This window comes from Oncorhynchus nerka, linkage group LG8 (genome assembly GCF_034236695.1).
Source record: "Oncorhynchus nerka isolate Pitt River linkage group LG8, Oner_Uvic_2.0, whole genome shotgun sequence".
Lineage (NCBI taxonomy): Eukaryota > Metazoa > Chordata > Actinopteri > Salmoniformes > Salmonidae > Oncorhynchus > Oncorhynchus nerka.
In genome coordinates, this window is record NC_088403.1 from 34965758 (window position 1) to 34989969 (window position 24212).

The 24212-nt window shown below is 42.1% G+C and overlaps 1 protein-coding gene across 8 annotated transcripts in view; it reads right to left on the minus strand.

The window, feature by feature from the left end:
• Positions 1-241: 241 nt before the first annotated feature.
• LOC115133194 (forkhead box protein P2-like) overlaps positions 242-24212 on the minus strand; it is a 116545-nt gene continuing 92574 nt past the window's right edge. For 4 of the 8 annotated variants that reach the window (XM_065021738.1, XM_065021737.1, XM_065021734.1 and 1 more), the window contains 9 exons: positions 21115-21202; positions 19442-19525; positions 15484-15694; positions 14794-14870; positions 14557-14658; positions 11852-11973; positions 11494-11563; positions 9849-10174; positions 242-4018 (listed from right to left, as the gene is read on the minus strand). In XM_065021738.1, the coding sequence (XP_064877810.1) occupies positions 3874-4018; positions 9849-10174; positions 11494-11563; positions 11852-11973; positions 14557-14658; positions 14794-14870; positions 15484-15694; positions 19442-19525; positions 21115-21202 (1225 nt within the window). In that variant the 3' untranslated portion in view covers positions 242-3873. Of the gene's footprint in view, positions 4019-9848; positions 10175-11493; positions 11564-11851; positions 11974-14556; positions 14659-14793; positions 14898-15483; positions 15695-19441; positions 19526-21114; positions 21203-24212 lie in introns of all 8 variants that reach the window. The other 4 variants (XM_065021736.1, XM_065021735.1, XM_065021732.1 and 1 more) reach the window with 1 other exon arrangement.

The following is a 24212-nucleotide window of genomic DNA, read 5'->3' on the forward strand; positions in this document are numbered from 1 at the left end:
GTCCTCTAAACAAGACTCTCGGTGCTAGAATCTGGAACAAAGCCTTGTAACACACACATTAAAATGGAATTGTTTTTTTTTCTCCCCTTTGTCATTCTCAGAAGTAGCACAGTCCTGAAACGTTAAAAGCGTAATGCCAGCTCGATCTTTCATGGTTGCGCCTTTGTAGAATATAAAATGTATATGTGTACAAAAAAAGTAGGAACTCCCTGAAGTTGGAGGTAGACAGTTGCTTTTCAAATCCTAGTTTTGGTCCTTTATTTTAGTCAGCAGTGAAAAGCCATGAATACAGAAAATAATAACGACTGTTACAATTCTCAACCTTGACCTTCTAGTGTCAGAGAATCTTTAACGCATGGACACAGTACACGGTAATGAAGGTATCAAAAATGAGTTCACCTCGATCATAAAGGAATACAACAAAAAAAACATAAAAGGTATTCACTAATTACATAAACATATGTGTTTGCTACAGTCCCAATTTACTGTATACATAGGGGGATCATATTCCCAATTATTAGAGAATGATAGTAGTAGAAAGTATACATGACTCAACTGCCAGACATAATGCTTCATAAAGTATGCACAGAGGTACAAGCAATAAATACACACATTTAGGTTAAGCCTTACAGCTACGCAAAGCAGATGCAGAAGAAGCAGGTTTGCTATTCTTAGCGAGCAATGAGAGAACAGTAAAAAAAAAAAAAATCATGAAATTCAGAAAAGAAACACCGATTTTTTTTTTTTTTCTTCGCTTAGAAAAAAAGTCTGGTAAATTTTATGGGTCCACCAACATTTTTACATAGTATGCACAGTTATCAAAATACAGACAAAATCATCCCAGAAAATCCAGACAATCCTAAAATCTAGTGGAGGAGCAGATTGCAGTTCTGGGATCTTTCTGGTATTATGTGCAAGCAACTATTTCAGACATTTTTATTTTTACAAAACCCATGCAAAATCTACAGGTAATATGCATTCTGTGGCTGACAGTTTTTTCCTTCCCAAACAGTATAGTTGAGGTACGCATTCTTATGCATTGTACTTACATTTAGGTCATCCTCCTGATCATTTGTATGTCTTACAGTATTTTCGATTTGTTAATGATTGTTTTCCAGTCCACCAAATTATTTTAGACATGCATTTTAAAACACAATATTCCTTTTAAAGGTATTTTTTACATTATCATTCTACAAATGTTTGAGGACAACCTATGACAATACTAATCTTCTTCCGTGTCTGACGTCGGGAATGTAAACTGTCCGTCGAGCCGTGTCCATTGAGTAAAGTGTAACAGCTCTTGTGGCTCTCTAATAACTCGACGTGCAATCTGCCATTTAATTGTTCAGAATTGGTTGTGCAGAGGTAGAACCTTTTTTTTTTTATAGAAAGCCTTCGTTTTTGGGGTTAAGTGGGAGAATCCTTTTTGTGTTGTTGAAAGACGCCGTGTCCTTTATATTTGGTGTGATAAGATTATTATGAACGTCGTCTTCAAGTCATTTTTTGCTGACTCCGTCAAAGTACATAAGGGAGAAGCTTTGTTCCTGGGCCCAGCACCCTCTTGAAGTGGAACTGGCATGACTGTGTGTGTAACGTGTGTTTGGGTTATGCATGTGTGTTTGGTTATGTACGTAGTAGTGCGCTAAGCTCTAGAAGCCAACTTTTTGGGCTTGGCACAACACTTGAAAACAACATATATGCACAGTATGTTTCCATACATACGCACAAAGCAGACACACACTGATAGTTAAAATACAATACAACTCAGTCAGTTATTTGACAGTATCTGTTTTTCTGCATCTGAAGGTTACCATAACAAGGACCAGGAAAGCTGGCAGACCAATCACACAGGACTGTGCGTGTGTGTGTGTGTGTTTGTGTGTGCGTGTGTGTGTGCCTTTGAAAGGGTTTGTGTGTGTCATTTCTAGAGTGTCTATCCCATAACCAGAGGCAGAATTTTGTGTAACTTTGGTTTGACTGAAAACGGAAATGACCATTAAAGCAACAGCATCCACTTTTCTAGATGACATTTAGCTGAGAGAAATGAAATATATTTTTTGACAATCACTAACTTCTGTTCTTGCCACTAGAATCCCAAATGTGATATACAAGTTGCCTACCCTATACAGAATGCAGTGCAGTTAAATATAGCTTCTCCTGTGCTACCACACTGACTGTATCTATATAGTTAAGAAGCTATGGATTAGACAATGAAGTATTTAAACTATAGAATAAAGCAAATATCACCTAGAAAAGGTTTCTTTTCACCTTTGATATCCCTCTTCTACAATGGCTGTATTATTTGCTTTTATGTGATAACCAAGCCACATCATTTCATATCAACTTGAAATTATGACTTATTTGGCTTTACTAGATATTTTAAATGTTTGGTTACTATGTTTTCAGTTTCGGTTTTAAACGCGGCTCTAAACAAACCGCGTGGAAATAAGACATGACATATTTGACAGTCCCACTAAACATGACATATTCACTAGATTAGAGAAAACTATGACATGATGGGTGACGGAAAGACAAAAACAAAGAAATCAAAAATCAAAAACAATCTTTCACAACAACACAATTTTCTGCACTTCCATTGAACACACAAATGTTCATTTTGGTCATGATCCACTTTTACAGTAGAGCTGCTTTCTACCAGTCCCTATCACATCGCCTGTAGTTACATGTCACATCTCCTCTCCTCTCTCGCCCTAAACTCCAAGTGGACACTACAAGTTATCAAATTACACATCAAAATCTTGTATTTTTTTTTCTTGAATCATCTTTGTACAGGGCTAAATGAAACGATCCCAGAGGTTATTTAGAAGGTAGTTTGCGGAAAGCTTCTCTTTATACTAGTTAAAGTCACAGAAGGCTGACCAAAGAGTCTGGTGGCTTCTGTCTAAGCTATTGGCCATTGATAGTGTTGGCTTTGGTTTCTAGCTGTTGCCTGTGACTGTTTGCAGGTAGACAAAGCTTTAGAACAAGGAGGTAAAAGAGAACAGCAGAAGAATATGCAGAAATGCATTTTTTTCCCCCGTATTGGTTGGTGCTTACACAAACAGGTACGTTTTTCAAACTTAATGTCACGTTAATTACTTTTCATCACAAACAGGTTCAGACTGGAAGCCTACTTTTTTGACAGCTGCAACAGTCTTGATACCGTGCTTCTGTTACTGTTGGGAAATAGGAAATGGCATTTACAGTTGGTGGTGCCAGAAATCAGAATACAAAGAGTAGAACGCAAAAAAGAAGAAAAACAACAACCGTTTTTTTGAATTTTTGCAACATACAGGCAGTGACACTAATTTCTGATACTACTCCTGTGCAAATGATGGACAGAGCAACAACGTTTGAATTGAACCAGCAATTGTTTCTAACATCAACAACTACTGTGAGGGTTTTTTGATATTCACAAAATTAAACATCTTTTTTTTTGGCAGTATATGAGGCCGTTAGCTTTCTACAGAACGGGTTCCCAGACTCGTGTTTTTGTCGTTTTCCGTCCATGAGCCTCTGTGTGTGTCTGTGTGTATGTAGTGGCCAAGCCATCTTAATGAAACAGGTCTGAATGTCGTTTTAAAAACCAGACATCTCATGCCTGTCATGTTCAGTCAGGGATCCCATAGGGCTGCAACAAAGAGTTCCTTTGGGCCTCGTCTTCCGGATGCATGCTCAATAAATACTCCAGTCCGCGGGTCGGGAGGGAGGAGAGTCAGCTGTGGTCTGTTCTGTTGGTTCTGTTTGGTTCTGGGTGAGGAGTGGTTCTGGTTCTAGCAGGTTCTAGGAGGACAGCCTGTGAGGAAACAGGTAGGAGGACAGTGTGACGGAGGTGGAGGGAGGGGCCTGTAGTAGTGGGAGGGACTCCAGTAGTCACTCCAGGTCATCTGATAGGTTGCCCTCCTCCAGCTCCCGGTCGTCGTCTAGCTCTGGGCTGTGGTTGGCTGTCGTCACCAGTGACATCGGACAGTCATCGTCGTCCATGTTCAACGGCTCCTCCTTGACGTGGATCGCTGGCCTGGAAAGGAATTTATGAAATATGTTGGAAATAATTTTATACATAAAGACATATGATAACCGAGTAGGAAATTGATACAGTTCCACCAACGTGCCTTAGTCCCATAGTCCACCCAGGTAGAAGCCACTGCTATACAGTGGTGAATGTGTGAACTCCCGTACAATTAAACACAAAAACTATGATTGAAGTGAGAAGTTAGGCTGGGTTCAAATGAAAATGAGTGCCACAAGCCTGGATTTCACCCATGCACTACCAAGGTGTTTTGAGCACACAGCTATGAACTAAACCTGTCTCTCTGCCTGTCCGGTGGTTGGTCATCAGTGAGCTGCAGACAGGGGTCTACAGTGGCAGTGAAGTCAAAGAGATCCTCTTATGAATATCTGAGTTGTTTGCGTACAAGGCTCTAGGGTATCAACTCTTCACCCTGGTCACATATTTTATCATGCTGCTATTTGTTAAAGGTAATTAGAAAGATTGTGAGGGAGAAGCCCTTCAGCACAATTAACAGGGGAAGGAACCAGAAAAAAACGACTAATAAATCACTCAAATAAGCCTCCCTCTTCTACAGAATGTATCTTCAATATTTATTTGTATTTTATTTAACCTTTATTTAACTAGGCAAGACAGGTAAGAACAAATTCTTATTTACAATGACGGCCTAACCCTCCCCTAACCCGGACGACGCTGGGTTAATTGCGCCCGGACCTATGGGACTCTCGATCGCGGCCGGTTGTGATACAGCCCGGGATCGTACCCGGGTCCCCCAAAGATATTCCACATAATAAACCTACAGTATGTCTTTTTCAGAGAAAACATAAAACATTTTGAATGCAATAATTGAAATCAGCCTGAATTATCATAAACATATCAAAGCTGGCATTACGTTGCTGAACAGCGTGTAACTACAACCATAGTATTTGTGAAACGATAGTTCAACATGAAACATCACTTCCACTTTAAGCAATTGCATCAACATTTTTATGACAACAATTTGAAAATGGCTTATACCCAGACATGGTTGGCCATCAAGAGTTTACTGATGACACCTGGTTGACTTAAAATATATATATATAAAACACACTGCATACTAAATAATGGAGAATGTATCATCCCCTCTAGTCCCCTGGAGCAAGGGGAGTCAAGCTTTTTTAAAATCTGGTTAATAGAAAGTGCAATGCGTCGTTAATATGCAGGGGCGTGCGTGTCGCTCCTCCAGAGGGAAAAACCTGCAGCTAGTCTCCGCCATTAATCAGCTTCAGCCCGGCAATTCAGTCGGACATACATGATACATGTTTTTAACTCTAAATGAATGAATATCTTTAGCCACTGTCAATAAAGGCAGTGTGAAAACACTGAAACGCCGGACCGAGTGGGGAAGTGGGGACGTTTCATCCTCCAGTACAACAGAGAGAGGATGGGCGGAAGTGCTGGGCTACTAACAAGAATAATAACGCTGTCACACACAAACAAGGCTTAACATGATCCGGGGCCCTACTCAGGGAAAGGGTTTGTGGCGCGATGATAAATCTGACAAAACCTAATTATTTTTGACACGTCAGATGCATCAGGGAATCCCTGTGGACTAAGAGGGGGGAGAGAGTGAGTGAGAGTGAGTGAGAGAGAGAGCGAGAGAGAGAGAGAGAGAGAGAGAGGAGACAGAGAGAGAGAGAGAGAGAGAGAGAGAGAGAGAGCAAGAAAAATCCTTATCAAGTATTAGAATGTGTCTGGCAGCCATCTCCTGGGTTGCCTTCATCAATGGCAGGAGGAACTTTGAATTTGAAAATAATTTTAAAAGGTACAGATTACTTTAATATTTATAGCAAAATAAATTCATATTCAGATGTGGTAGCTAGAAGGAGATGCTTTGCCTTTCCAGGATGCTAGGCGGTGTGATGAATATTTCTGTTTCCTTCTCAACCCACACACTCAAGAGGAGAAACCAGAATAAACAGAACTCTCCCCTCCAGGTGAGAAGAGGGGGATGAAACGATTATCTAGGATTCATTTCTATACACTCTTTCTAGTTATCTGGTAACACATTTATTGAATTTAATTTGTTGTCGTAAATAAAAAACAATGAACAATATTCATATTCAGAGCTACCACTCTAATCAATAGACGTATGTTTTGATATGAAGTATTTGATATCTCTCCCAATTCATGTTTTTACAAAAACAAAAAAAAACAAATACAGTGCCATCAGAAAGTATTCACACCCCTTAACTTTTTCCACATTTTGTTGTGTTACAGCCTGAATTTAAAATTGGCCTACATACAACACCCCATCATTTCAAAGTGGAATAATGTTTTTAGAATTTAAAAAATAATAATATAATAAATAAAAAGCTGAAATGTCTTGAGTCAACACCTTTCTTATGGTAAAAGCCAAAATAAGTTCAGGAGTAAAAATGTGTTTAACAAGTCACACAATAAGTTGCATGGACTCACTCTGTGTGCAATAATAGTGTTTAACATGCTTTTTGAATGACTAGTTCATCTTTGTACCCCACATATACAATTGTCTGCAAGGTCCCTCAGTCGAGCAGTGAATTTCAAACACAGATTCAACCACAAAGACCAGGGAGGTTTTCCAATGCCTCGTAAAGAAGGCCACCTATTGGTAGATGGGTATAAAAAAAAGCAGACATTGAATGTCCCTTTGAACATGGTGAATTTATTAATTAAACTTTGGATGGTGTAACAATACACCCAGTCATTACAAAGATACAGGCGTCCTTCCTAACTTAGTTGAACGAAACCGCTCAGGGATTTCACCATGAGGCCAATGGTGACTTTAAAACAGTTACAGAGTTTAATGCCTGTGGCATGAGAAAACTGAGGATGGATCAACAACGTTTTAATTACTCCATAATACTAACCTAAATGACTGAGAGAAAAGTAAGAAAGCCTGTACAGAATAACAATATTCCAAAACATGCATCCTGTTTGCAATAAGGCACTAAAGTAAAACTGAAAAAAAATGTGGCAAAGGAATTAACTTTATGTCCTGAATACAAAGCGTTATGTTTGGGGTAAATCCAACACAACACATCACTGAGTACCGCTCTTCATATTCAAGCATGGTGGTGGCTGCATCATGTTATGGGTATGTTTGTCATCTGCAAGGACTAGGGAGTGTTTTAGGATAAAAAGAAACGGAATAGAACTAAGCACAGGCAAAATCTTCTTCCACTTTGACATTACAGAGTATTTTGTGTAGATCGTTGACAAGAAATGACAATGAAATCCATTTTAATCCCTCCTGGTAACACAACAAAATGTGGAAAAAGTCAAGGGGTGTGAATACTTTCTGAAGTATATTGAAATCCTTGGTGATCTCCCTCAAGCTTTGTAATAAATCATTTGTATTTAACATGTTACAACAAACATGCTACATTGACGATATTAATCTTAACGGGAGACAAATGAGGCAGGACCAGATGGTGTTCAGTAGCACAGCCATTTTTTAAATATATATATATATTTTTAAATGTAAACTTTATTTAACTAGGCAAGTCAATTAAGAACAAATTCTTATTTACAATGACGGCCTACCCTGGCCAAGCCCGGACGACGCTGGGCCAATTGTGCGCCGCGCTATGGGACTCCCAATCACGGCCGGATGTGATACAGCCATTAGACACCCAGCAGCACAATCCTTTCTCCTCATCATCACAGGCATAGCTCATAGCTTTCATTTGTATTCATTATAAACCACTAACATGCTTGTGTGGTTGGAGAATGAAAAAAAAGAAAGGAGAAAAATGATTAGTCCTCGTTGTGGCTTTACACTGTATTAGAGAACCATTGGATGAGTCATTTATTCGTTAATGGCTAGCTGGCATTATGAAGTCTGGACTAAATGCCTAGGCTCTGTGTCTGATAAATACCAGCTATGTGTGTGTGCGTGAAGTTCATGTGTGTGTGTTGTGTGTGTGTGTGGTTCATAAGTGCATCTTGGACAGAGACTCATCACCATCACTGGCAGATTATGATCACTGGTAATCACGCTCTGCATGAGGCATGGCAGGGATGCAAATAACATCATTAGCTATGTGTCGTATGTTAACGAGGGGCGGGGGACGATCAGAGGACAGAGTGACACACATGATAGCATCTGAACATGGATCATTTACGGTTATCAAGGAGTGTGGAGTGATATAAAGTACATACAACAACTTAATGGCCTTACATAACAATGCAGCATAAAAAAAACAAAGGATTGTGGGTAAATGTTTTCACTAATTTTACAATGTGATACTGTGGTCAATATGCGTACATTTTTGAAAATCTAAATCTCTTTTATTCTAAGTGAAACTGTTTTTACTGAAGTCCTTAAGCAGCATCCAACTGTACTGTAATTCTAGCTAGCACATCTAGTTCCTGTCTTTTTTAGTCCTTTCTTCCTCTTAAGCATACCCTTGAGGGGACACACACACACATAAATGGTAACATGCCTGGAGCTATCTGAGTCGCTGTTTGGCTGATAGCATTAACCTCCAGAAGTGGGGAAAAAGGTTTGTCTAATTGTTCGATTCACTTGGTTTCTGAAGTTTCCCTGCTCTCTCCTGAGGACCGGCTGGTACGCCGTGTACTCTTTAGTTAGTGTTACTCTCCCTTCATTATTAAGTGCATCCCAGAGAACCCACTCATAAAAACACATTTCTTCCATTTTGAGGATGTTGCGGCCGTGTAAAGGCGGAGAGCGGTCGTGGAGGCAGCCTCCACAGCACCCCCTCACACTGAGGCGAGGCCGTCGGAGAGAGAGAGTCTCCTGTTCTGTCCGTTATTAAAAGTTAAACAGCCTGGGGGAGTGGATACACAGGGATTCTGTCTGGCACTGCAGATATGCCCCACTTAACCCCCCCCCCCCCCCAATCTGGCCCATTTCCGAAAGGAATAAACACATCCAAACAAATTAATGTATGGGTTAGGCCAGTTCCTCTCAGAACAGTCAGTCCCCTTCTTCGATACGGAACTGGCTTAATTCCCGGTGCTACTCCAGAGATGGCTAGCAAGTTAGCTACTGTGGCTGGGCTTGCATCATCGATTTCAAATAGGGGGGGGGGGCTGGAAGTGTGTGGGAGATCGAGGAAGTAGTAGCTTCACATACAACGCCCTTGGTGTTCCATTTCCTATCTTTGGCTAGGTAAACATGGACTACAGTGACACGTGTGACATCACTGGTTAGAGGGAGAGCACATTTGTAACATACACATTCCTGAAATCCACATGACATACATTTTTAATGGCCCTCTTTCTCTCTCTGGGCTCCATTAAAAAAGATAGAGAAGGCAAAGATTTTTAAGTAATTAATGATACAGTTAGCTGCTAAATATTAATATGGACGGTCTTGAATAAAATATGACTTCTAAACCCCTACAATGCAGACATTGGAGTAATTCAAACCGAATGTGTGATCATCGTCTTTTTATAGGTTATAACTGTTACAACTGACAGCCATGTATGTAAAGCTCACCTCAGGTGTGGCATAATGTGTCGTTGAAATGAAGACTTCTTTGAGCCGCCAAAATACTCCGTTAATTTAGTACTAAAATCAAATGAGTCCCCAAAAACCTCCCACTATGTTATAATCTAGTAAAGACTTTTAACAAACTACGATGCTAACAAAAGACAGCTATGGGGAGTGTGGGGATCCACTGTTGCCACTGTATCATCTGATACATGGAACAGAGGGGGAGGTCTGTCACCAACTCTCTCTCTCTGTGTTACAGTGAACACACTGAGGTAGGTGTGTGTGTGTGTGTGTGTGTGTGTGTGTGTGTACGCTTGCATCCCCACCAACGAGAAGCCACTGAGTGCTACGTACATGTGTGCCTGTGGGGAGTATCCTCCAGGGCTGCTGTGGCCGTTGGTGTCCAGGTGATCCAGCGATCCGTTCAAGTCGGACTGGAGCAGGCTGGGGGGGCTGCTACCCATCATTCCTGGGGGGCTGCCACCCATCAACCCATGGGGGCTCCCGCCCATGAATCCATGTGGGCTACCACCCATCAATCCATGGGGGCTACCGCCCAGCATACCAGGGGGGCTCCCGCCCATTAGGCCATGAGGACTGCCTCCCATCAAGCCAGACGAACTGCTGTTCATCAGACCAGGGTTCCCCAGCAGAGGCAGGGAGGTCTCAGCCAGCGCCGCCTGGGAGAGAGGGAGGGAGGAAGAAGGGGGAGAGAGGGAAACGAAGGGGAGAGGAAAGAAAAGAGTGGGAGAGAAAAGGGGGGTGGTTGATAGAGAGAGGGGGAGGGAGTGAGCGAAGGGAGAAAAGGGAAGAGAGAGAGAGAGAGAGCGAGAGAGAGAGAGAGAGAGAGAGAGAGAGAGAGAGAGAGAAAGTGATGGAAGTTAAGAGACAAAAGGGTATTCAGATCATAGGCCATCATTGAGATAAACCTCACACTTAGAGGAAAATTCCACACAAAAACTATCTTTTCGTATTTGTTTCAATAGTCCATTGTTGATATTGTCCCAAAATGTTTTGCATGTCAGCAATCAAATTTCAAGATATATCACTTTCAAAATACAGATAATACTGGTAAAGACTGTTAACAAGCTATCATGCTAACAGGGGAGCTCTATGGGGAGCTGTATTTTGAAAGTTGTATATCTTGAAAACTTGACTGCCGACATGCAAAACATTTTTGGGACAATATCAACAATGAACTAATGAAACAAATACCAAAAGAGATTTTTGGGGCGGAGTTTTCCTTTAAGACAATTACTGGATGCTTTCTATAGGCTGTAAACGACTAATGATTGGATCGTTTGCAACCATCACTGAACAGTTTTCACTGATGGTTTATTCGACTCAATATAACTCCACATAATGAAATATTTTGGATTTCACTGATATCACCATGTTGGCTTTCGATGACTATTCAACTTTACCTCCATAATAAGATAGAACTCCTGATACTTTTGCCTCCTGCGCATTAAAGTTACATTTGGGATTAAAATGGTACGTTTTGGCTATGAGCACCTTGCTGGCTGGCCCGACAGTATGAAGCCAAATCATTTATGACAGCTTGGATAAATATTCATGCAAATGCCTTTGCATTTGCTGCGGCTGCTATCAATCTGAGCCTGTATTCAAGCTGGAGAGAGAGAAAGAGCTGGTGCCTGCTCTAACCACAGGGTGGCCTCCATTCTCACTCATCTCAACCAGACAGATGGAGAGAGAAGGAAAGAGATGGAGGGAGTTGAGGAGGGAGGAGAGAGGAGGGAGGAGAGTGAGACCCTCCACTCAACTTTAGCCACTTTCTCCTGCATCTTCCTTGCTGACTATGAACATACAATGCAGGAGGCTGAGGTCTTAAGAACTACTTCCATTTAACCACACAGAAACCACACACATAGACAGCTGTAGGCTATAGTACCCACAATGCAATGGAGGGGAATCAGTCACGTGTTGTCTAGTGCACAGGATCTGACAGAGCAATCGCAGGTTAATACTGTGTGTTTACCTGTAAGCTGGCGTTTAAAGCAGCTCCATAGCCCAGGCTGGAGGGAAGGTTCTTCACAAGCGTCGGGCTTCTACACCAGGAAACACAAATACACAAAACAGTTTGAAATAAACATTCTTATTTTTACAAAATGGCATATTCCACAACATAAACAAATAAGTATCTAACATCATTGTAAAATACCTATTTCTCCTAATAGCTGTGACATTAAATCACTTTAGAATGAACGGCAGCCCTTGGATCAGACACCGTGTACTGTACTACAGTGCTGTTTAAAAATGGCAGATTATTAGTGGTAATACGGTACAGGCCCTAGGACTAGGTGGGGAGTTAGAGTGACAACTCTGCTCTAACGTACCCTGTTATCTTCTGAGACCTGCGTTTCTGGTACTCCATCTCATCCACCGTCCACACGGCCCCCTTCACGTTCTCCACGCGCACAAAGCACTTGTGCAGACTGAGGTTGTGGCGAACGGCGTTCTACAGATGGAAACAAGGAGAGAAAGGTTATGGAAAGAGTCCATTTGATTTCTTTTTTTATTATCCACCTAAGAAAGGAAGGAAAGAAGCGAAGGGAAATAGATTTTTTTTTGTTGAAATTCTTAACGTTCACGCACCATTGATTTAATTAGTAAAAGCGAGTACGAGTACGAATGCACTTACAAGTCACACACAGTACATATCAATCAGAGTAAGTAGGCTGAGAGGAGGTAATCAGCATAGCGAATGGCTTTTGGTGACAGAAGTGGTAATGCTGTGGTGATAATGGTGATGTCAGTAGCAGCAGCAGCAGCAGCAGCAGCCCTCAACCCTCTGCTCTGGTCTTAATGGCAGTATCTCAAGATGATGACAGTATCACAGATTTGAGGCCCTTCCCATCCGGTGGCTAACCACTAACTCCGGTGACAATACGAGGTGTGGGGGATAAGAGGAGGAGGGGGGTTGGTGTGAGAAGGTACGACCTGTGGGTGTGAGGTGGTTTTGGGGTAGGCTGACGAGGATGTCTACTATATTGAAATAGTCTGTGCATGCTGTTAAGATAGGAGTCAAACGAATGATCAGGTCTGGACACCTTTTTGTTGTAATATTGTCACATACCCTTAAAGCAAAGTGTTGCTATCAAAATGACCTGAGATGTGCATGCATTAACACATGTATGCATTAACACATGTATGCATTAACACATGTATGCATTAACACATGTATACATTGCTGCATGCATATGCAAACATGAAATATATACAAAAATGAAAATCAACAAAAGAAATACAATATTCTTCCCCGACATTCCAGATAAATCAATATTAAAACATGCGTCAGAAAGCCTACAAATAATAACCTTTGCTTTAATATCGTCCGCTGTCACAAGCATTACTCTCCCAACGAGGTATACAGTGTTTTCCCTTTAAGAAAAGAGGTTCTCTAAAGAAAAGGAGAAAAAAAAACAGCCCAGAAGCAGATCTTCGCATCTGACCTGAAAATCCCAGGATTTGATTGATCTTAATGCCTATGGCTTTGAATATGATCATTTTAATATTAATGAGAAAATGAGCAGTTTTATTATGCATGCTTTACAGTTAGATCTAATAAGCTGCTGGGGAGTGAGGAGCAGAGTGGAGGCTGGATCCTCCAGTCTCAGAGCTGATGAGACCAAGCTCAGATATTAAATCACCTTTCATTTCTTTTTTTCTTTTTTAAAGTTCTCTCAGTTAATCAAATGACAAGCCCGTCACAGATCATCCCTCTAATGCCTTACAAAAGAAGTGTGGGAGCTCAAAATGTAAATATATCACCTAGGTTATTGTGAAAGAGAGAGGGACTGAGATATTTCTAATGCCCATTGTGCCCACTTCTCTATATCATGACCGGGCCACCAAAAAAAATTAAATGTGTGTGTGTGTGTGTGTCAGAGAGAGAGAGACCAGTTAGTGATAAAACAATTGACTAAACCATTTTTTTTTAAACACACAGGACTGTGTGACAATCCGGAAGAGTCCGGAGTCTTTTGCAGCACACCCTTGTGGATCAGTAATCACACGCCGACATCATTTGCATCCCAAATCCAAATTAATTCACTTTGCTAAACCTAGTTCTCTGATATGCTTTGCATGCTGATGAGAGGTGGATGTATCCTGATCCCCCCCCCCCATCCTCTCCTCCTCCTGAGTATCCACAATGGCCACTGGCTCTTACTGGCTAACGAATTATGCTTAAGGTGGGTGAGAATAAAACACAGATACGTGTAGTGTTGGGGTAGAGGGAGGGAATATACTTATCAGCAACACACACACACTTCCCCCAAAAACAGATGCATCAAGAAGACATTTTTAACTGTGTTAGAGAGGCAGGCAATGATAGTTGTATAGGACAGAGATACAAATGAGTCCTTTTGTCCTGGTAAATGAAGTGTGTTCTCTCCCTGACAGGCTAATTCTCACTTTGGGTCTCCTTTAGTTCCGGCTGAACGGCCATAACCCCTCAGTCGGACACGCGGCCACCAGCCCGCCACTATGAGCTATGGTGTGTGTATAGGAGCACACGGGCCAGACACTAAACACAAAACCCCCTGCCACAGCCCAAGCTTCCCTAGGCAAACAGCCATCTTTCAGACTAATTAACCAATGATATGCAAGAGAGGCTGGGTGTGTGTGGGAGGAGGGATGGAGAGGGAGAGAGAGGAAGAGAGAGAGCGAGCTAGATATAGAGTGAGGGGAGGGACAGGAGGAGAAGTAATACGGTGCATGGTAACAAAAGGTGCTGATGATTGAGTGGCTGTATTGTAATTAGCGTGCCAGGCCCCACTCCTCCCCACTGCACCAAATTAGAAAACGATATCAGAGGCAGAATTATTCTTTCACTTGTCATCCGAGAGAAAGAGGTTGGAAAAATTCACTCTATTCAAGAGGTCAGGTTAAAGAGAGGGGAGTGGGATACTAATCTGTTGGTGTCAAGTAAATAAATGTTCCTCCAAGCTTTTCTTACTGCAGGTATGGCACAAAGAGGTGTCTCTGAATGAGGAAGTAGTGTACTCTAAGGCTGTAAGAGTAGGTTTAGGGTAGGTACCTTCCAAGTAGCTGCGTTGCGTCTGAAGTAAGCGAATGTGCGCGTGAACCAGCTGTAGATTTCATTAAGCGTTAACTGCATGTCGCCTGACTCCATGATACCCTGAAATGAGACGACATCAAATAATGGTTTACTAACTAGGCGGCATGACACACACTCTCAGAGCTGCCTGCGATTCAAGCAGCAATTAATTTACATCTAATCAGGCAAAGTTAATTTATTTTTTCTCCCACTCACCTGCCTTATGAGGGTTGCATAAGTAAATGGCGGTCTGACATCGGCATTCTTATAAAACTCATAGTTTGGGGCAATCTCTGGAAAAATAAATACTGTGTCACCACCTGAAATAATTGGTAAATTTTATTCTTCAAGGTATTGGAATTAGTTCAGGGTTTCATCAAATGAAAAGCGGGAGAGAAAGAGAAGAGAAGAGGGAGGGGAAGGCAGCACATATCAAATCAGCATTTTCCATGTCTAACTAAATATCATTTTTATTAATCTCTCTCATGAGAAATCTTAAACACTAATTCATCCATATGAAATTAGATCAATGTAGATATTTTGTATGAACATGAATAATTCATGCATATTTGATACTAAATACCAGAGAGTAAATATAAACATCAAAGACAGATGCAAAGAGCTTAATACATAGAACATCTTACGTTCGAACTTAATTAACATTCATGTAATAATTACGCTCAGAAAAAGTTCTGGTGTATTTAACATATAGATTGATTATACAGAGGCTTTTTTTGCTATTAAATATAACGTTCCATATTGGAATAAACACTGTGCCGTTGTACAACAACAACCAATAGTGACAATGCATTGAATGTCCAACACAGTATTCAATTAAACTCAATGAACCCAACTTTATTAATGATCATAACTCTAGGTGACTGGGCTTAGTGTAGAGGTTCTTACCTGAAGACAGTTGCATGGAGTACTTGTCGGAGTGACGTCTGCGCATGGCGCCCATGCTGGGGACGTTGGCGGCGCTGAGCAGGGAGGGCACCTGGGGCACCTGGGACATGGGTGTCACGGGGGCGCTGGGCGTGGTGGGGGTCTGAGGTACGTTCGGAGGGGACACCGACAGCAAGTTCTTCGACATGGTGACGCTCGATACCAAGTTCAGCTGAGTAAGGAGGAAAGGGGTGAGGGAGCGAGGAAAGGAAGGAGAGGGAGTGAAGGAAGGTGAGACAGGGTGGAGTGAAAGAGGGAGAGAGAGAAAGGAGAAAGAGAGCATGGGAAATAGAGCGAGGGAGAGAAAGACAAGAGAGAAACATGATTGAGGGCGAGAAGAAGGAAGTAGAGGCAGGAGAGCGGGAGGGAGAAAGAAAGACGGTTTTACATCAGAAGGGGCTCTCTGACAAATGAGAGTGGATTCGCTCTACAGTTCTACAGCTGTGGTTCCACTAATAAGCTGTGTTAGAGGAAGCAGCCAATCTCCACAAATTAAAGGATACAATTGTATCATAAGAATTCTTATTCGAACACGCTATTAAAAGATGATCTCATGATCAGTCCTCCGAGTTATACCAACCACCATCTCTAGCCCACATAGAGACAACTCACTATGTAGTGTGTACTAAACTGTGGTAGGGAGAGAGCCAGAGACAGCCACCTCCACCACCTGGCTACAGATGGCTACAGCTGGCCGGGCCACAGCACAGGCAACCCTGACCTTTCCTGGATACAAAACAAAAGCGATGCGCCTGGTGGCCGCGGCTTCTTTCCTCTTTGAAAGCCGACCAGAGAGTGTCACTTTACCTCGCCGCTAACGCTAACTGAAACCCATCACTAATCCACATAGCTTTTCTCCCTCTTTTTGTATTTCCTTTTTTTTACTTGGGCTCATGTGATGTGATTGTAGGGGTTCCAACCAGCCGAGTGGAAATTTCCACCCTGACCTTTGCGTCTCTGTGCTAATTTAGGTGGAATGGAAATGACATCATTACATATTCAAACCAAATTGGCTTAATTGCGAATGGGGCGAGTGGAATGCTTGTGAGCGTTGTGAATTAACGTGTATGGAGATCACTTTGAAAGGGGAGCAGGGTTGTAAGAGAGAGAGAGAGAGAGAGAGAGAGAGAGAGAGAGGCCTCAACAATAATTTGCGACAGTGTGTGTTGATAAATGCAATGAGATCAGATTGGAAAGACTATGGTGCATCTATGGTTTTCAGCTGATCATTATAGCACCACTTAAAGCTAATGAGCTGATACTGGGAGGGACTGTCTGGGCTGAGATGACTGGCAGCTAGTTAACAGTATGGCCTGTACTGACATCAGTACTTCTGTATCTCAGTTGGTAGAGCATGGTGCTTACAACGGCAGGATGGTAGGTTTGATTCCCGGGACCACCCATAAAAAAAATATATGGCTGCAAGTCACTTTGGATAGAAGCCTCTGCTAAGTGACATTTATTGTTATGTATTAGATCAACTCAAACTAGTCTTAAGAGAGAAGAACTTTCCATAGGACTGCAGAGTTACTGCATAGGCTAGCTGTGGCCTTAGTACAAGTTTACTCTACCGCATAGTGGAAGGAGGAATGAATCTAAGACTGACGAGTGTAAGTTTCAAAAACATGCTGATTTTTTTAAAGGTGAAAAATATCAATTGCTAATGAATTCAAATGTTCACGTGCTAATTATGTAATTGAATTACGGAATAATAATGATGATTGACAAGTCATAACCAACTTTACTACTTTTGGGAGGAAAGTAGACTAGACTACAGCAACTGTCACTGTGGAACACAGTACAGCCAGTAAACTAGCATGACAATTGAAAAGGAAAATGTATATTGCCATTTTTTCCCCCCTACAACAGCTTACAAAAGAGTGTGTTGGATGTGTATAATACAGAAATCTCCATATAATTCACAACAGGTCAAGGCACCAAACCAACCAGGTCTTTAAAGTGTGTTCCTACTTAATCCCCCATTCATTCACAGCATCAGACACACACACACACATACACACACACACGCACACACACACCACACCGCCCCAGCAACACTGTGAACAGTCATTATGTGTTACATGTTCAACACAGAGACCCACAAAGGGTTTGGATACGCTGTCAAACATAGCAAAAATGCACTCCATAATAAATCCTATCAAGTGTGTGTGTGTGTGTAATCACATGTATATTTATAGTGTTAAGATTCCCTCCCCCCCCCCCCCCCCTCTGCTCCCCCCACCAGGTACGGCAACAAGCGTAACATGTTTGCAGGCATACAATCCTAGTATTTGCAAAATGGAATTTATTAAAGCCCTAACTGAGAGGAAGAGTGAATGAGAGGCAGGGATGAGCACTTTGCCACCTCTCTGCTCATCTGAATATATATATTCAAGGTTGGGTCTGGGAGAGAGAGAGAGAGAGAAAAAAAACTCATTATTCAGGGACCTGCAGCCTTGGTAACTTTGATTTTCATCCATCCATGGCATGGCCAAAAGGTAACATTTAATGAAGTGCCATTCAGAGAGTAAATGGGGTCATATAATAGACAGTGCGCCCAGCGCGAGGAACACCTTGTGTTGGGCTACTGATAGCTGTTAAGGGTTGCAGTGATGAACCAACAAGACTCATTTCAGCAGCCGGCAATACATTCACACTATTAATATTTATCAAATATGTGGGCTGTTTCAACCCCAGCCATGTTCGGGCTGTAAACCCATGCTATGATGATATCTATTACCCATCTCCTATTGCGGTGGAACTATGCCTTTTTTCACATATAACACGTATTATACACATGTAGTCATTTTCACATGCCAAAATCTACAGTATAACTACGCTCCTCTCTAGTTCTCCAAAGGGGGGGAGCCTTAAAACTGAAGCTGGAGAGAGTTTGTTCATTTAAGGATCTCTGTATGAATTACGCATCATCAAATGCAATTAGCAGTTCTTTCATGTGCGGTTTATGTAATGCAGTACTTCATTAACATTATTCATTCATATGCAGTCTTGGATTACAGTCCTGAACATTCTTTATTAGACTAGATGTAACCAAGCTGCTGGAGTTTTGGAGATAAAAAAAATGGGGGAAAAAAGTGATTGAATAATAAATTGGAGGAAAGCAGACGATTCCTGACGGGTTTGCAGGATAATTATTCTATCTTGTGATTCTACTTTATATGATGAGAGGTGATGAGCAGGAATATTATCCCATTGAAATTAGGAACTTGCTAAGCAGCAGCAACATACTAACAATGTTTCTACTGTCAATTTTTTTTAACTGCTTTAAAAATTAGGTCAACAATACTAACACAAATTATGCATTTGTTTTTGCAAATGCAATATTTAAAATTGTGTGTATAATTTAAATATATATGCATTGTGAGTGTATCCATATTCAAAGCAAATATATATTAAAGTGAAATAGTGTCAAATAGATTTTAGGCTATTTTTGCCCATATTTGTAGGATTTTATATCCATTATAAGCCCATTTTATTGCATACTTATTACTGGGCTATTTCATTGCTCATCATCTTTACCAGTACAGCTATCAGTTGAGATGTTTGTTGTCCAAATGAAACATCTTCTCATTTCTCTCACTCGACTTTAAGTGCTGCTTTGGACTGTGGTGCTAACAGGTTGTTTTGACCATTATATCTATCACAATGAAATGGCCCAGCGTTTTGGCAAAGGACTCAAGCCTGTGATTTAATACACGCCCGGCTCTATTGTCCTCTCTGTCATAGACTGAGATGTATCTGATGGGAGATGTGTAACCTGGTATTGCCTTTCCATCCCACTATCATCCCTCTATCCCTCCATCCATTTGAACTGCTGACGGTTAAACTGTTTCATTTCATCTGCTGGGGCTCATTCAGCCAAACCCTGTTTACTGTATATAGAGCAATATGCACTCACAGGTTTTGGAGATGGCTTGGGCTCCGAGGGCCGCATGTGCAAGTGGGCCATCATCGCCTGAAGACGCTCACGTTCTTTAGAAAGCTGTTAGCGGAGAGAGGGAGAGAAAATAAAACAGTTTTAGAAATGAGCGATTTTCCCCAGACTGCAACAGTAATACATCTTGTTATCGAGCTTGTCTCTCTTGTAATGAATCCTGCATATGCCCAGTCTGGGGCTCCTAGCTAAGTCTGCCTTGAAGACACAGACTTAAACCAAACCAGCGGAGGAGAGGAAGAGGAGAAGAGAAGAGAGAGACAAAACATTTCTGCTGCTGGTGGTGGTGGTGTCGGGCAAGGGGAAGTTAGTGCGAAGAGGTCAGGGAAAACAAATAGCGCTTCATCTTTTTGTCAATAGCAGAATTTAGGTCACGGATGCTTTGACAGCAAAAAGCTACTCAGGCTCTAAATTAGAGGGTCTTGAGTGCCTCCTCAAAGTCCTGTGGACACGGTTAGAGAGATGGACCCTAGCCAACAGCTGCCAAGAGGTGAAGGGGTCCTTCAAACAGAGTGCCAGCCAGGCCCGCCTCCATGCTCCCCCCTGTTCCCTTGGAGGTCCAGTTAGTGGCCCTGCAATCTGCTCTCATCAATCTAACTCACTGGGAGTGACAGGGACCAGGCAGTGTGAACAGACTGAACTCCACTCCTCCTGCGCTAGCTACAACACGAAGACAGCGGCAGCAGCATCCAGCAACACTGGACTAGACTGAACTGGTCCTCATTACCAGTGACGGCTCTCAGGGATGGAGTGAAGGGAAAAAAGGAGGCGAGGAAGGACATAAAAGAGCACACGCCGACTGGTAATTGGTCACACTGTAAACACGAGGTTCGGCGGCTTTGGGTGTCAGCAACAAAAAAAAAAAGACAAAAAAAAATACTTTTTAGTTTTCTTTTACATATAAATAAGAATTCTTGTTTTTTGTTGTTGTTCTAAGACCCTCCAAAACCCCAACAACATAAAAACTAGATGTTTTTGTCGGAATGGAAAACAACTTTATAGTGGAACGCTTGGGCAGCATTCAGATCAGCATCAAGCCAGCTTAGTGTGTGAGAGAGAGAGAGAGAGAGGGAGAGGGCGAGAGTGTGTGGGAACTTAGAACTCGAAGAGCATGTCTGTTTGTCCATGCTACCCCGGGCCTAAAGCAGGCCTGACTGTCAGTACCACAGTGTAAATCCAGTACAGAAAATAGACAGCCGTGGTGTAAATCCAGTGCAATGTGGGAATGCCGTGGATGCTGAGTAATAATGTCGTTCAATCACCGGACTCATTATCTCGACAGAGTGACACGCTAATAAGGTCACGCTCCACCTACTAAAAATAGTTCCCTTCTTCAGGAGATTTCGTCAGGTGCAAAGTGCATTTAATTAACATGCAGGGAAAGGGGAGAGATGCACTCCGTTATTAATTGGAAAGGAGAGAAAATAAGCACATCCTTAATTCAATTAAAAGAGTCACAATGGGTTTGGTGCGAGCCCAAGGATTCCTTTGTTTAGGTCTCGCTATATAAGCTTCTGGTAGGTGTGCTTGTGTCCACCTCTTAGTGTGCTGCATTTTGTCCTAGCCGGCCACACAAACAGGCACGTAGAAATGAATTAGAAATCAATGGCAACGTAATAATGCTAAAAGAGCCGTGCCTGTATCTCTAGCTGCTGTACCACCTGCATCTGGACTCGACACTGGGCCGTGCTCCTGTCGTCTAGAGCGTGCTCATTGTTAAGGTGCCTGGAGACAGGGAGAGAGAGAGAGAGACAGGGAGGGAGGGAGAGAGAGAGAGAGAGAGAGAGAGAGAGAGAGAGAGAGAGAGAGAGGGAGGGAAGTCGTTAATGATGTTATATGCATACAAATTCATAAAATCAGGCATTATAATTTAAATGATTAAAATGCAAAAATGTGATTATTTATTATGATTATTTATTAAATGATGTATTATCATAAATTCTTATTCTTATTCTTATTATTATGTTGTTGTTGTTGTTGTCAACATCATTCTGATATAAAACAGTGAAAGCATCTCCAATATGACAATAGGCCCTCTGTAGTGTGGATGGGATTCAGTGACTACCCAGAGCACTACTCTATGGAGGATAAAAGATGCTGGTCTGGCACAATGGATTTGTATCCAATTCATTTACAGAAAACAATAAAGGCAATTTAACGTTGAGAACATTTAAAAAATGCTCCCCTTCCAAAGTGGGCATTTATTCAGCATTTATTCAGCGGCAGACTGTATCTCCCTTCATTAGATTTTTTTTTTAAAGCAGACAGCCATAACAGTTGATGACGGTTCGTCTTGATTGGATTTTGTCTGCAGGACACAAAAGAACCTCGCCATTAAAATAGACCTTTATTCCCTGCACCACGCTACAAAGGCGAAAAAGGTTTTTTAAAGTGTTGTGATGTTCGGTAATGAGCCTCTATCTGAATTATCATTGGTGACAAACTCACAAAGCGGGCTTTGAGAAGACATGGTTATGAAATGCCAGAGCTGCCACATTCTTTCCTGTAATTATAGGTTAGCTTGCAGACCCTTCAATGATCATTTACAGCACTGCCTCCAGTGCATTAGTGGGAGCTTAAATCGCTCTCTCTGACACACACACGCACACCACACACACACATACATGCACACACACACACGTTTCACCATATATTATATTTATAGTCTTTTCCTATTTACTGTTTAACAGCAAAATGCTAAACAATACAAACGTAGTCGCCAGCCTGCCTTAGTATGCCAATCAAAGCATGGAATGGGACATTTGAAATCACAATAGCCCAGTACCTTTCAATTATGGCCGGGCACATTTAAAACCATTCCAATTTCATTCCTGTTTTATGCTTTTGTAACCATTTCAGGTCTAATGCTCAGATATGTTCCATTATGAATCAGGAATGAGATAGCATTAAAAGGAGGGGGAGAGGCTGGACTGGTGGGTTTCTCCAGCCCGTGTCTAATTGCTGTTTCAGAATGCGCATGCAAAGGGGCATTTCATTAATCATTTAATCACGTCCCTCGCAGGAAGAGGGAACTAATGCTGCAAATACCCTTTTCATTTCAATGCTCATAATGCTATCTTATGCACTTGATGTATAGCGTGTGTCATAAATTACAGCTACTTCAAAAGCACCAAGTGGGCTAGCCCACTATCCCTGAAGATCCTTCATTACCAAATACAAAAAAATACAAAAAAATCTTTATTAAGTTTCCGTCTCATCGACAGACAAGCAGCCTGTGTTTTTTCTCTCTCTCCTGTTGGGAGGGGAGAGGTTGTGAATTAGCTGCAGAAGGCCTCTCGATATTCCTCCGACCATTTTTGTTCCTCAAATGATCCCTTTTTTTGTCTTCCTCTTCTTCTCCTGCTGGCCAGTTAGCAAGGCGATTACAAACAGATTACGGCCTGCATATGAAATATTCAAATGGCAAGCTCTGCTATTATGCATTAATAAGAAAGAGGGAAATAGAGAAAGAGTGTGAGAGAGAGAGAGAGAGAGTGAGATGGTGTGAGGGAGAGAGATTGACAGCGAGAGAGATGCAGAAAGAGTGAGAGAGAGAGTGAGAGACAACAAGCAATAAAAAGAGAAGGAGGGAGAGAGAGAGAGAGAGAGAGAGAGAGAGAGAGAGAGCGAGAGAGAGAGCGAGAGAGAGAGCGAGACAGGTTATCCGTCATCGTCACCAGAATATCCCCTAATGAGCCGGGCCCAGTCAGACTCAGAGCAGTACAAACAGAGAGGTGAGCGAGGGAAGAGAGGCCGGACGCCTTCACAAAGACAGCTCTGAACAAACATTTCTGGAGCCACCACATAATTTATGGGTCACTTTACAGGCATATTGATTTTTGTTTTGAGAGGGGAATAACCAATGTGATGGGTCCAATAGCACAGGAAGGCAGAAAGAAAGAGGGAGAGCTGGGGAGATTGACAGATGCAGGGATTCAGGGACAGAGAGGCCACACTAATACAGTATAGCAGTATAGCAGGGTTTTCTAGACAAAAACAAAGCAAAGGTTCCTAGTTTATGAGAAGTGGCTGTTATACACTTTGGGATAGTTATTCCTATGGAGTATCATATTATGTTGTCCATTTTGTATCCTCACTGACCACTAAGACAAATATACACACAATATACTGAAGTTATACACTGAGAGTTCTAAGAGCCTGCTAATATACCTTCAAGCACACAGTATGGTGTGCCTAATTGTCCATGTGTCCTATCACAGCTTCGTTGACCCAGACCCTTCATGCTAGCTAGGCCGGGGCCTCCATCCTCCCTGACTGTCTAGCATGGCGGAGAATAACACAAACACACATTGCAGACCCACACCAGACCAGACAGCAGCATATGCATAACTAATGTAATGCCCTCAGTTTTAAAGGTCTTGTCACACCCAGCCAGACGTCTGGCAGAGTAGCGCTAAGGGGGCCTATCCGGGGGCTTCTTACTGCCTTGTGGGTTTAATTAAGCAACGGTTAGAGACACTCGCGGTCAGGTTAACGTCTCTCTCTCTCTCTCTCTCTCTCCCTCTCTCTCTCCGCTTGCCATTTCTCTCTGACGCTACTGCCTGCTGGGTAAGGGGGAAGAGGGGGACATGGCGTCGGAGGGGGAGAGGGGAAGAGTTAAGTGAGGAGGCAGATAAATTGTCTGTGTAGACGGCGAGGTGCATCGATTTAGGGAGACCCTGCTCTGAGGGGTTGGCGGTCGGGGCATGCTGGTGGTTTGGATGGTGGGTATGAA